The sequence below is a fragment of the Mustela putorius genome, unplaced genomic scaffold, assembly GCF_011764305.1.
Source record: "Mustela putorius furo isolate JIRA1106 unplaced genomic scaffold, ASM1176430v1.1 tig00003898_pilon_pilon_pilon, whole genome shotgun sequence".
NCBI classification, from domain to species: domain Eukaryota; kingdom Metazoa; phylum Chordata; class Mammalia; order Carnivora; family Mustelidae; genus Mustela; species Mustela putorius.
Window position 1 is genome coordinate 28920817 of NW_025422047.1, and position 15257 is coordinate 28936073.

A 15257-nucleotide genomic window follows, 5' to 3' on the forward strand; every position below is an offset into this window, starting at 1 on the left:
ATACTACTCACAATGCCATTTCTTAAGTGAAAGACAATATTGAATAATAGCTTAAAGCTCCAACTGTTGAGTCAAACAGGCCTGGTTCTTTGACCTTAGGCAGATTACTTACCTTGTGTAAGTCTTCATTTTCTTAACCATAAAAATGAGAAAAATAACACCTCACAAAGTTGTCCTTGGGACTACATAGAATTAATAGTATTCATGCTAATTTTTTCGAAAGTCCATTCTTCATAATATTTTCTGTTGACACTTCAGTGAACTGAAGTTTGGGTGTTTGGGTTTTTTTGTTTGTTTGTTCTTAATAAACATCAATGCTATTTGTTTTTAATAACATCAGTGTTAAATAAAACCCAAGTACATATCAGTTTCTACGTCTTAGAATATTAACCAATGTTTAAGGTTTTATTGTTGCAGTCAATGTAGTATAAAATTATACTAACATTCCTGGTAATTGTTCTCTGAAGTCTCTCTCCTTGAGAAAATACCAGCATACTAGTATTAACATGTAATTAGTGGAATATCATCTTTTGAAAATTACCATACAAGTGGTTCTTGATATAATAACATGTATACATGGTACTATCAGAGACCTTACCCGATATGGAGTGTAAGGATGATTTGTGAAGATATTATTGTCTGGCCAGATTAGAATGCTGAAGTAAGAATTGGACTCTTCCTTTGATTTCATCAGAATGATCTTTCTATAAATATCTCTTCCCATTGAATAACATCCTATATCCTAAAGAAAAAACTCTCTAAGTGGTCTGGTTCTACCTCTTCAGTTACACCTTCTTTCCATAAATTTCCCCCATGCACACATCAGGTAACTGTACTAAGCTAATAGCGCTTAATCAAAAGTATCAGTTTACACCTGTCTGTCATTACATCTTAATGTCACTGCCTTGGTCCTCAAACCAGCAGCAGCAGCATCACCTCAGAACTTGTGAGGAATGCAAATTATTAGGTCTCCCCTCAGACATAATTATCAGTCTGTGTTTTAACAAGCCTTCCAGGAGGTTCTGATACACACTTAAGTTGAGAACCACTGTTTTGACGGAATTCCCTTTCCTTCTACCATTTTACCAGTTGCCCTTCACTCTTAACTCACACATCAAACATTATCTCTTCAAAGAAGCCTTCCCTGGCCACCCTCATCTCTTATTTGGTACCTTTCTTTTATAATTTTTGACCCTGCGGTTAGACCTGATGTCCGTACTCTAATTTCTCTCAACTTTAAGGTTTTTTCTTTTTTTCAGAATCTATACTTGACTGCTGCACAGAAACACCTGACTGGGCCCACTATATTTTAATAAGAAGTTAATTTTATTCTAAATATTCTAACTTTGTCTCTTAACAAATAGTAATAATTTTTACCATAGAACACATTTTTAAGACACATATTTTACCTCAGATGAGCAATTCTTTGGTTGGGGAGAGGGGATTCTTTGGTTTATATTTTAAAAGTTTTGATGTGCAAATTTAATTACGAGATTTTTTTTTCACTACCTTGCATAGTGGGCTGTGTCTTTATGTTGCGAATAAGAAGGTCAGATAAAAATACTAAGATTCTTTCCCAATTTAATAATTTTGAGTTAAAAATTCAAGATTTGCCTCTTAAGTTTGTTTATTACAGATAATGGTAGAAGTGCTTGCTCACATATTTAAAGAACTAGATGTAAATTTTAATAATGTATGATCATTTGTAAATTATTATTAAATCCTAAGAATTTTAAGGTGGAATGTATTTCTGTGAACTATTGTCTTCCAAATTAAATTTGTAGCAAGGTAAAATATTTAATGATTGGAAAAATTCTTTTTTGCAATACTGGAAACTAATTTTGTTTTTAAGTTAAAAAGCCTCTTGGAGCATTATAATAGAGTCATTTTTCTAGAGTTTGGTTTTTCCAAGGTTCAAAGGGATGGCATACCATACTTTGTCTCTTCATCTCTCATAATAGTCAAGGAATTTGTATATACAATTAGAATTTTCTGTTGCCAGAAACTCATTAAAATTATCACGTTTTCTTTTACTATGAGAAAAAGGTTGGGTTTTTTCCCCCCACACAAATTAAGGAGGCTTCTATAAGTCTAAAACCCCTATGTACAACCTTTTTATAAAGACTATCTTTGGTTTTCATAAGGAATCAATTTTATTGCTGTCTCCTGATTCTGGAATTTAGTTTAACATCTTAGAATATACAAGAAGAAAAATGGTTTAAATTTGAAGTTAGGATAAAAGATTTTAAAACTATATCATCTGAGATCTACAATACTTAAGTTGTCATGAATTTTTATTGGTTTCTAACTGTTTTTTCCTGTCATAATTTCAGGGTTAGTCAGCAAAATAAAATCAACCTAATGACGGCAGACAACTTATCCATCTGTTTTTGGCCAACATTGATGAGACCTGATTTTGAAAATCGAGAGTTTCTGTCTACCACTAAGATCCATCAATCTGTTGTTGAAACATTCATTCAGCAGTGTCAGTTTTTCTTTTATAATGGAGAAATTGTAGAAACTGTGAACACTGTGGCTCCTCCACCACCTTCAAACCCAGGACAGTTGGTGGAACCAATGGTACCGCTTCAGTTGCCACCACCCTTGCAACCTCAGCTCATTCAACCACAGTTACAGACAGATCCTCTTGGTATTATATAAGTAGGTATTGATTGCAGACAGCCTGAAATTGACAAAAAGCAAAACTAAGCATGCATGTTTCAGGGTTCAGTAGTATACTTGATTTTTCTTACAGGTAATTCACATTCAAAATGATGAAACATTTTCTCTTTGAACTGTATGGTATTCCTTATTCACTTACATTACAAATCTAAGACCATGGATAAGCATGACTGGAGAGGTTTAATTTTTATAAACAAAAATAGCTATAAAATACAAAGCTGCTGTTGCATGCAACCTTATTGCAATCAGTATATCATTCCTGTGGCATTTTCTGTCACATTATATTGTGAATAAATTTTTCTATAGAAATTAAATGATTTAAAAACTCACATATATGAAACACTTAATGCTTTTCAGCCTGCTTTATGGCTGATTTTGTTATTTGATGTTTTAATTTGGGCAGCTGAATTTACATTTTAGCAATCTGTGTAGATAACTAAAAGCCCAGTTAAGTATTTTATAATTTCAGGCTACTTATGCCATGCTTGGGATGTTGTTTGAAAGAAAGAAAAATACACTTAACATTTCTGCTCCTTCATCTTCTAAGTAAACCTGTGGATAATTTGATGAGGGGTAAACAAAGATACTTCTTGTACACACATACCAAGGACATACTTGTGGCTAAAGTGGGTTGATAATGTTGTGCAAAGGATAGTTGTCACCAACTCATTTCTTTATGGTCCATAATGACATAAACATCTTGTATACTGTTAATTCTGTAAACAGATGCATGTTCAAAAGATCTATGATGGTCTTATAATCTTAATCTAATATATTTTAGATATTTTAATTTTTTCCCTCTTGGGAAATACGTTTAGTATAGTGTAGAAAATACTTCATGACATTTTCATATAAGGGTTATATAACTTTTCGTACATAAACATGAAATTTGTTGTAGAAAATTCTTTAAACCAAACATTTTAATCTAGGACTTCAATTTAATCTGTTCCTTGAATCTATTTTTATGTGGCCCTTAAAAACATATCCAAAAATCCATTGCTAATATAGCAATAAAAATACTTTGGGTACTGACAACCTCTTTGAAGTGTGTATATATAAAATTACAAACTTGTATTCTTATTCTTTTCTGTGATATGTTGTACTAAAATCAAAATGCTTTTGCACCATTTTTTAAAACAGTTTTTTCTTTTGACGTTGGTACCAGATTTGCTGTAAATTACTGCTGCTTTGGGGGTTAAACATTTTGTTAGCAAAGAAAAAACCAGAACACTAAATTATGGATAAAAATTTCAGAATAGGTGGCATAGGTAAATATTTTTAGACTTTATTCCGAATTCATTTATTATCAGACGTTCCATTTTTTTTCTGGAAAGGAAAAAAAATGGTGTGTTTTTCATTGTTCAATTACATTTTTCTGTAGGAAGAGGAAATTCTTTGGTCCATATTGTAAACCTCATTCATACTGCAATTTTAAGGTTGTCTTATGTGTATTATAGTAAATAGATGATTTTTGAGATTCAAGGCTCCTAAGAGTTTGATTTGCTCATTTTTCCCTAAAATAAATACTGTCTTTCCCAACTGTTATGTCCTAGGTATTGTACTTCTAATTTCAACTTCAGAATCAAGATGTCAACCTGAACCAGGCTGCTGTTGAAGTACATGTATATTATAAATTATCTTATTTGTGTTATACTCTTATGTGTTATTATCTTTTCTAAGAAAACAAATTCCCTATTATTCCTATTGCAAAGCACACAGGAATTAAGAAAGTACAGTAATTTTTAAAAAGAAAAATCCGGTAAATGTAGTATTCTTAACTTGTTCTATATTACTTAATAACCTATTGTCTATATAGCTTTAATTTATAGCTGTCAGTTTAACATTGGCATGTCTGGCAAAGAAAATTAAACTTTAAGAGTTTTATAAACTGTTTCTAGGTTGCTAAAGAATTTATTTTTCTACTATATATGGTATAGACAAAGCTCAAAACTATGTACAGGAAAAAAAGCCTGACTATTTCTTTTAGAAGTAGGCTGAAAAAAGAATTTTCAGAACTGTTCTTGTCTTCAGTTCATTCGGTCACAACTTTGCTATTGTAATATGTGAATCCCAGTTTATTTAAGCTATTCTCTTTTATACTGTGTTAATTTAACTTTCATGTACATTTAGTACCATTTTTGTTATTAAAACTAGCATTTACCATATTCCACATTAACTACCTTACACCTTCCCCAAAACTTATCTCTGCTTTTCTATGCGTTCTATAATTGATTTGAAAACCTTTGGTAGGGGTCATTTAAAATTCTGCATTTGGTTCAGTTAACCTGTAGGTTACAGTTAATTGAAAATTAAAGTACAGTTTAAAGCTCAGTCTGTTACACTGAATTGATTGCGTTTGTTTTTGCCAAGGGCTTAGATGTTTTTAAATATTAGAAAAATAATTCTAAGAACAGAATAATATAATTAAACTTTTTCTGGTAAGTTACTGGAAGGTTTCACTGTTTAGGAACATAATGTATATGAGACTTAAAGGATGAATATTAGGTAGTCTCATAATTATGGGTAAATATTAAGGCATTATATTTTACAATTTTAAATAAAATTCCATCTACACACATGTTGCCATTGTTTCATTTAAGCTTTAGTGCTTATAGTTATTACAGTATTATACTTAACAGTGTCTAGATTAGCAAAATAAAGAAGCATAGTGGTACTTCCTTTCAAATTTTTAGTAGATATATTGGGAGACAAATTCTATTCAACAGACACTAGGATATACAATTGATTTTAGAACAAAGTTCTAGGCATAATACATTTCCATTTGAAATAGTATTTGTTTAGTAGTGCTTTTTTCCCCCTAAAATTTACTATATATATACTATAGGTAACAGCAATCTAACTTAGCCAAAAAGCAGCTTTTATTTTCCATACTGTGTGTAAATAATGTAGACCTTTTTTTTTCTTTTGGTGATACTGGAATTTAATTTCTAATATCTCTTAGATAAAAACAAAGGGAACAATTGGAATACGAATTTAGGCCTTAGCGTCCATGGTGATTTTTAGTTTTTTATACAGTAATGTGATGCTATTTGTCAACTGAATATAAATATATATATATATAATTTTAAAAAGTCAGAAGTGCTTTGTTTCTTTGTTTATAATTAATGTAATTTTGTGCTTCACCCACAGGATGCTGCAGTAAATTAAATATCAGTGAAGCTTCTTCTGTGTAAAGAATGCTATGAATAAAACATTAAGAAGCTGTGTAATTTTAAGTTATAGTTGCCTCTAATTTTACCATTTCATTGGTAAAAAGTTTTTTTTTGGGGGGTCGTAAAATAGGAAAATAAAAATAAATTTGTCAATATGATGAGAGTTTTATTAGGGAGGTATATTACTGAGTTTTTACTGTACCGTGAGTGGAGATCCAAAGTTCGTTTTGGATATATACATACTGATGGAGATTCACTTTTTAAAAATGTTCAGGAAAAGATGGATTGCTCAGATTTCTCACTCAGCTGTTACATGTTACAGCTGTTACATGTTACAACTAGACATTCTTTTAAGCCACTGGAAATCTTTTTTGAAGCCCATTCTAGTTTATTAGCAGAGCTGCTAACACTGAAGAATATACTTTTGTTTTCTCTTCATGGATTGTGAGTATTAGCCCAGTATTGTGGATGTATGCTCTCAGATTCTATGGATCTGGTAAAGTTTTTTTGGCTTTAGTCTTTGTGTTTGTCTTGAATTCAGTCATTTTAATTAATTACTTCAATTTTTAGGCTGAACACTTTCTCATCTGGGTCAGTGCTTTATAGGTCTTGCTTAATTTTTTATTGTATTTGAACTCTTGGAATTCTAAGCAGCCTTTCCAATTTATCAAATATCTGGAAATAAAATTTTCTAAGATTTAATAGGGGAAAGAATTACTCTTTTAAACTGATTTCTCATGGTAATGTCTGTGTGTAGTTGAACAGACTGTTACAGGCATTAATATCTCATACCCAGCATCTAGCTATTAGATATGCAGGTACCATGATCATCTTAAAGTAGTTAAAATCTAATTGTTGAACTTTGGACAAAACATTCACTGTTAAAGTTGAATCTTAGGATCCTTTGACCCTGATTCCATTTACCCCCCCACCTCATACTAGTTTTATTTCTTTGTGGCTAGGTGGGTCTAGGTGGGGGGAATCCATAGTTCTCATATCATTTAAATCTTAACATATTTAATACTAGTCTTACAGAAATCTTTCAGGCAATAGGAACGATATCGAAAAGCTAATCAGTGTAGTCAAAGTTAAGATTTTGATTGCTAAGTTAATATATAAAATTATAAGTCTTAAAATTAATACAGTGCTAGCAGTTCAGGTTTAGTCATTTTACTGAAAGTCTAAGACTTGCATTATATACACACTGAGTAATTGTCATGGAATTTGTGGAAATCACGTTTGTATATTCCCTCAATATAGATTTTCTGTTCAATTTTATTTGCCTCACGTGGTAAAAATTATGAACAATTTAATAATACTTCTCCTGAAAGTTTACGTTATTTTTAGTTAAGATTCTATTAGTGTTGTGACCTATTTTTTCAGATTTATTTCTATTCTGTATTAAATCTTACTTCAGTACAGGTGATAGAGGCTTAACAATTGACCTGTTTATTCATTGCTTCACTAAACCATCCAAGTTACTTGTAATTAGGTATTGTACTCAGAAGATCATTTTCTTGTGGCCTTGAACTGAAGGTTTTGTCCTAATCATTTAATGTGTTTTAAGTGCTTGCCAATTTTTAAAAGATCTTAACCATTTTAAATTTGGAGCTCTGTTTTCTTTCTCTTCTCTAGATTTTTGGTATTTCATTTTATTCAATTAAATGTCTTTTTAGTTCATTAAAGCCACCTTATATTTAATAACCTAAAATAAGTAAGATCAGAAGCCATCTATACTATCCTTGCTGTTATTTGTATAGGACTTAGGTTATTTTAAGAGTGTAGGTGAAAAGATTTAAAAAATAACAAAACCCAAGCTGTCTGAAAGAACATAACATTTAGATACCCTCTCAAATTTACTTCTTGGAAATTCATTTTCAGGTTTTTCATCTTTGTTGGTGCTCAGAGGTATAATTGCTAAATGCTTTTGGTTTATAGAGAGAAACCATTATCAGGGATGTCTTTTTCAAATACAAACTAAAATGCTCTATTAAATTCTTTAGTTACAAAATGATGGTTATGGGGCACCAGTCTGGCTCAGTCAGTGAAGCATGTGACTCTTGATTTTAGGGTTGTGAGTTCAAGCCCCACATTGGGTGTAGAAATTACTTAATAAATTTTTTTTTAATGGAAGTTGTAAGTTACTTAAAAATCCATTTTTAATAGTAATTTTCATGGTGTAGATCAAGGTGAGCAAACTTTCTGTCGAAGAGCCAGATGGTAGGTATTTCATTCTTAGCAGGCCATATGATCTCAGTTCTATTGTTGTAGTGCTAAAAGAGCCATAAACAATACAGAAAAATAAAGGAACATGACTATGTTCTGGTAAAACTTTGTCTACAGAAAATATGGAGCAGACTGACTGAAATTGCCCCATAGACCAGATGATCCCTGGCATAGATTGTTAGTAAAATCCAATCTTCCAAGTTTCCAGTTATATGTAGTAATTTATGATAGATTAACTCCAAATAATATAGGCTGAAGTAATATTTTACAGAGGGTGGTGATAATTGTCCTCTATTTTAGCACCCTTTATTCCTAAAGGGAATTATCTTTTTTAGTTGTAATAAAGTAAATGAGCTATGTGGAATAGTTCTTTAAAAAATCATAGTAAGTTATTGAAGTGTTAAATCCAGTGTTTTAAGATTGGTGATATAATTGTATATTATCAGAATTAAGTTACTTCCACAGTTTTCTTTCTTTTTTCTTTTCTTTTCTTCCTTCCTTCCTTCCTTTCTTTCCATCCTTCCATTCTTCCTTCCTTCCTTCCTTTCTTTTTTAAATTGAGGCTGTGAGCAGGGGAGGGACAGAGGGAGAGAATTCCAAGCAGGTTCCATGCCCGGAGCAAGGCCCAATGCAAGGCTCAGTCCCATGACTCAAATTATGAACCGAAACCAAGAGTTGGACGCTTAAGCAACCCAGGCATGCCCCGCCTTCTTAAAGATGAAGTAACATTTTTTTTTAAGATTTACTTATTTTTAGCTTGAAAAGGGAGAGTGGCAGAGGGAGAAGAGAATCTCAACCAGACTCCCCACTGAGCACAGAACCACAGGGCTCAATCCTGAGATCATGACCTGAGCTGAAATCAAGAGCTAGATGCCTGACCACCTGACCCACCCAGGTGCTCCTTACAGTAGTATTTTTAGTGGTGGTAATTGCATCTCTACACACTATACATTAATCATGAGCATACATTAAATACTTCAGTAGATTGTGATGTTACTGAAAGAGTTAATATTTTTAAACAACTAACCCAAAATGCCAAAATCGTGTCCATAATGGATCTGGAAGTATGTGACCACTATTTAATGGATGATCTCTTCAAAATGTAAGTTTCTGCTTCTGAATCTTTTCGCTATTTTTAATCTATTTAAATGCCATATGAGGTGTAAAAGATTCAGACAAATTCAAGCAAGTTCCTCCAACTAAGAATAACGTTAAAAGTTTTCAGAATGTGCTGGCTTTTGAGTATTCTTCTGTTTATAGCCATGGTTTCCAAGTCTCAGAATCACTAGTCGAAACTATTTAAGCTATCCGGAAGTCATCCAACTATACAAATCTCTGAGGTGCAAGAATAAGAGATTTATCCCCAGTTATGTGCTTACATGTATTCCATCTGGGGAAGATTAAATGGAATTTCTGGAAGAAAAAGTTCGTATGAGAACGGTTCATTGCATAGAAAAAGCCTTGGCATTCAAATTTAAACTTAACTTTGTGTCAATATGTAGACTTAATAGTTACAATTTTATGGCTGTAAGTTGTCATAAACTAGTCAAAACTGAGTATTTTAATGGCAAAGATCTGAGCGTATTATTAAGGAAGCTTTTGCTGTTATTAAAAAATTCAGCTGTTTAGTCTTCTCCCTCCTTAACTCTTTGTGAATTAAAAGGTTCTGTCCAGGGTGCCTGGGTGGCTCAGTTGGTTATGCTACTGCCTTCAGCTCGGGTCATGATCCCAGGGTCCTAGGATCAAGCCCCGCATCAGACTCCCTGCTCTGTGGGGAGCCTGCTTCTCTCCCTCTGCCTGCTACCCCCCCCACACACACACTTGTGCTCGCTCTCTCTCAAATAAATAAATCTTTAAAAATAAAAAGATTCCATCAAAGAGGAAACTGATAGTCAAAGGATATGGAGTGATTTGCATTACAGAATGTGTGTGTGTTTTGTTTTGTTTTGTTTTGTTTCAAGATTTCTTATTTGACAGCAAGAGAGGGAGCACAAGCAGGGGGAATGGGAGAGGGAAAAGCAGTCCTCCCACTGGGCAGGGAGCCCAATGCGTTGCTTGATAGCAGGACTCTCGGGTCAAGATCTGAGCCAAAGGCAGATGCTTAGCCACCCAGGCACCCCAGAATGTATTCATTATTGTAAATTTATACATTCTGAATTTTCCAAAGTCACAATTTTAATTTTTCTACTACTTTTAATTATTTGTCTTAGAAAAAAACACTAGATTTCCAGTTTTTCTCATGAGAGGATATAGCTCACTTAAGGTCAACAAAACACCATCTATTAAGCAGGATAATTTTCAAAAGCCATACTTCAAAGTATGTGATGTGGAGGGAGGATGTACACGACTCAATCCCATAAAGGGGAGAATTATTCAGAGGTTAGTGGAAGATCACAAACTCTTTTACACTCTAGTTTACTTTGTAGAAGCTGGGCTTAGTCTGGGCATCAGGATTTGGCCCAGGTAAAGGGCTATGTTAGGGAGAGAAACCAGCTATGCTTTTACTGATTGCATAGAACAGGAGTGACAAAATTGGAAGGTTTGAAAGCCTTAAAAGAATAGCCAGTTTTTTTTTTACCAAGGTTTTTGTTAAATGTGAAATTGGGGCTAAAAAGCTAAGCTGAAAAATTCTGAAAGGTAAAACTATTTGTTGCAGTCTTTCAAGGCCGAGGAAACAAAAGTCCATCCGGCTTCTCAACCAAAAATTTCTCTAGGCTTATACTCTAGGCATAGGGATGAGTTTGGGCTAAATCTAACCAAAAGTCTGCCTAACAAAGCCAAGGGGAACTCTTTTTCAAGAGGAATAAACAGTCTTGGAACCTCTACAGTTCTTTATACACAATATCCAGCATACAGTTCAAAGATTACTAGGTATGTGAAGCAACAAAATTATATGACAAGAGGGGAAAGAAATGTACACTTGTATCCAAATTATATTGTGTAGAACTATGACTTTTTAAGTAATTGTGATTTAAAGTGAAAGAAAATAGGGTTGACATGAAATAATGAAATTTTTCGTCAAGGAATGATTTTTGTTTGAAAGAACCTCTAGAACTCAAAAGTCAAGAACTTCCTACATCAGGGACCCCTGGGTAGCTCAGTCTATTGAGTATCTGACTTGATCTTGGCTTGGGTCTTGATCTCAGGGCTGTGGGTTCAGGCCCCACATAGGGTTCCACACTGGGTATGGAACCTACTTAAAAACGGGGGCAAAGAACTCCCTAGAGGAGATAACAGATAGTGTGCACCAGAAGAAAAAAACAAATTTTCAGAAGACAGGATTTTCACTGCACATTATCAATCAGGATATGTTCAAAATGTTTGACATAATTTGGAGTGGTAGGGGGAGAGGAGAGTAATTAGAGCAGAAACAATGCTTGAGGTTATGGCTAGAAAGCAGTTTTGCAAAAATGATGAAAACCCATAGATTAAAGTTCATCCAATACCAGTCAAGCAGAACTAAATGTTTAAAACTATTAGGTACCCATGGCAAAGTGGTGAAAATCCAAGATGGGCCTTATTTTTAAAGCTGCTAGAGAAAAGACACATTACCTTCAGTGGATCATCAATAAGACTGACAGTTGATATCTCAATAGAAATGATCGAGGACAGAAGAAAATGGAATGACATCTTTAAAATGCTGGCAGTATGGGGAGGAGGGGGAGCAGTATCTGCCAAAGAAAATGTACTTGTGGAGTACATACAGCTGTAGACAAAAGGTAAGGTACATCATCACCAGTAGGCCTTCAATAAAAGCTAAGGAAAGCAGAAGTAGTCCTCAGGGAGTTTACTGTTACCATTGAGATTTCCAACTATAGTTCCTAAAAGACTGATTACAAATCAAGCTCCTTCTAAAACCTACAAGGTTTTTAGGTTTTGGTGTCTCAGAACCTGAGAGCTCAGTCCTGAGATTAATCCAGCTCTTCTAGCAACTCTGATTGGAACTTAAAGACAGCTGAACCTCTTTAAGACACCTGTGAAAAATAAAAATATAGGCCTATATCCTCAGGGATATAGGTAGGGATAAAGTAGGAAAGACCTTGCCCACCAATGATTACTTTGATTCCTTTGAAGAATTCATATAAAAGAATTACATGTGTACAGAATGTGAGCAGGTCTCCATTCAGAAGCCATTTGCACATCAGACCATTTGTTTTGGAAAGAAACATGGTACCTGGGAAATTGAAGTCACACAATGGTTGAATATTTGCGACCATTCAGAACAAAAATCTTAGACATGCATTTAAAATGTAGAGATTTACCAAAAGATGACATATCTTTGAACACTGTAATGCTCACACTGGAGAGAAAACCATGAATGTACTGAAATTTGGAAAGGTCTTTACCTGTTAAGTCTTGGTTACACTTAAGAAAATTCGCACTGGCAAGAAGCCATTTGAATGCAATGACTGGAAGAGCCTTCACCCGGAAGTCAGAACTCTGTGTACATCAGAATTTCATACTGAAGAGAAACTGTATTACGTACTGAGTTTGGCAAGTCCCATCAAACTCAAGTTAAACTGGCTTACTAAGTGATAGCCAGCTCCCAAGATGGCCCCTGAGGCCCTGGTATCTGGTGTTCGCATATTTGTATGATCCCCTACATTCTACCAAGATTGGTTTTCTGTGACCAGTAGCACAGCAGAAGGGATGATATGTTATGTCCAAGACTAAGTTACAAAGGACTATGGTTTCCCCTCTTGGGCATCCCCTCTATATGATGAATGAATTTGGAAGCTGATTCTTCTGCCCCCAGCTGACACCTTGAGTGAAACCTTAAAAGATAACCAGAACTAGATCTATGAAACTAAGCTTCCCCCAGATTCTTGACCCTTGGGAGTATAAGTGTTTTAAGCTGCAGCGTTTTGTGGGTAATTTACACAGCAAAAGATACAACTAACACAGCTGCAGGTAGAAGTTCATAGTGGGAGATACTTTATGAATGCATGGTGTGTTTTCTTCATTTCCAAGTCACAATGCCAAGTGTATCAGAAAATTCACAGAGTGAAACCATATATATGTAGTGAGTAGGAAAACACTAATTGCTCAAGTAAATTTCAGTATCAGAAAATGAGTGGAAAAACTTTTTACAAAATAAGAGCACCTTCATGGAGAAATATTTTAAATACATGTCAGAGAATGCACTATGTAGTAACTTCTCTAGAAAATACCACAGCAGCATCAGCAGATTGACAAAGTAGAAAAGGTGCGTGGGGAGGGGGGAGTGTAAGGCCTTCCCCAACAGATTGATACGACCATAGTACCTGAGTCACTATTGGTGCACTTAATGGGGAGAGGCCTTGGCATGAGTTTGCAGTATATATCAGAATTCATAAATGAAAGAAAATCTATAAAGTGAGAAAGCTGCTCACAGAATTGCACATTACAGATTCTATGCAGCTCAGAAATAATATGGATATATTTGTGAGAAAAATTCTGAGGAGAGCATCTAAGAATGTGTTGAGCAAAGGGCATCTTACTGCACTTAATAATTCATAGGAAAAACTTGCTAGTTTGATATATTAGCATGTGGACTGGCAAACTTTATGAAGTGTCAGATGGTAAATATATTTTTTAATTGAAATATAGTTGACAAACTGTGTTATATTAGGAGATGGTAAATTTTTTATGCTTTGCAGCCCAGAAGGCCAAAAGCAAGGATATTCTAAAGACAATTAGGAAAAAACAAATGTCCATAAATAAAAATTTAAAATGCCATTATGTTACAAATTAATCATTTCTAAATAAAGGTTAGGTGGAAATTCCACAATCATGTGGTTAAATAAGTTTCCTTTGGAAATCCATGAAGGTCCAAAAACTGCTAGACTTTTAATGTGGGCTTGGAAAATACATCTGATACAGATTTGGAATTGGCATTTTTTTATTTTAATTTCTGATAGTATAGAAGATGTATAAAGCATCTTGAGATTTGCTTGTGATTCAATCAATATTAATTATCATGAAATGAGCATTGCAGCGTAAGATTTTGCAAGTTATCTACTTTGCCTTGTAATTTTAGGTTGAATTCATTGAGAAACTTCAAGTCAGCAACAATGAGGTAATTTTGAAAACAATTCAGTGTTCAGCAATGGTGGTTGGGGTAGGTCCTCTCATCCAGAAAAATTTCAAGTCCTGGCCCTGACCTCAAAAAATTACAATCAAACTTTATCAGTTCTAAGAAATTGAATTGCCATGTGGAAGGGCAAATCAGGGCATGTGGCTGCTTCTGACAAATTCATGATATTTACAATGGATACGTGTGTAAATATTGATGAAGTCAAGCACTGGTACTGCTAGTTTAATAACATGATAGTTTCAAATATTTTCTGTAAAGGACCTTTAAATAATATAATGAATAACCACAGATTTGAAGCCTTAATGTTGCAAAAGCTTGATCAATTTGTCTAATCTTTCTATTTTACCCCTATGTTTTACCACCATCAGTTCTAAGAACAGATTCTATTTAAGGTTGTATTGAACATTTTCTCAGCTTACTTTGGTTGTTCCACAAAACATCCTTACAGGTTGTTTAATCAGTTCAAACTCAGCATTGACTGAGTAGATAGTAACTAAGCAGTACGGGTAAGATCTGTGACTCAAGGAAAACCACTTGGAATTGTTCGCATTGTTTTTAAACGGATGTTACCTAGTTCTAAACTAAGCAATTGTTCTCGCCAAAAAGCTAATAGCCTTCAGCAAGTTTCCTCTGCACACATTTCTTTGGCTACTGTAAACGTGATTTCATTAACTCACTACATGCTATTTCTGCCGTCTCTTCAAGGAAATCGAAGAGGAGCATTGTACCATCTAATTCTTTTTTTTTTTTTTTTTAAGATTTTTATTTAATTATTTGTCAGAGAGAGAGAGGGAGAGAGAGCACAGGCAGACAGAGTGGCAGAGGGAGAAGCAAGCTCCCTGCGGAGCAAGGAGCCCAATGTGGGACTCGATCCCAGGACACTGGGATCATGACCTGAGCCTAAGGCAGCTCCTTAACCAACTGAGCCACTCAGGCGTCCCTGTGCCATCTACTTCTATAATGCAAGTGTTACCCTGATACCAAAACTATAAGAATATTAGAAGAAAAATACAGACCAATATATCTCTTGAATATAGATTTTTTTTAAAATCCTTACCCAAAATTTAGCAAATTGAAACTAACAATATACAAAAAGGATA

The 15257-nt window shown here is 34.1% G+C and overlaps 1 protein-coding gene across 3 annotated transcripts in view; it reads left to right on the top strand.

Moving 5' to 3' along the window:
* The window catches only part of ARHGAP5 (Rho GTPase activating protein 5), a 71528-nt gene extending 65610 nt beyond the window's left edge, over positions 1-5918 (top strand). For 2 of the 3 annotated variants that reach the window (XM_045067894.1, XM_045067896.1), the window contains exon 7: positions 2334-5918. In XM_045067894.1, coding sequence (XP_044923829.1) covers positions 2334-2661 — 328 coding nt within the window. In that variant the 3' untranslated portion in view covers positions 2662-5918. The remainder of the gene's footprint in view (positions 1-2333) is intronic. The other variant, XM_045067895.1, reaches the window with a different exon arrangement.
* The last annotated feature ends 9339 nt before the right edge of the window (positions 5919-15257 follow it).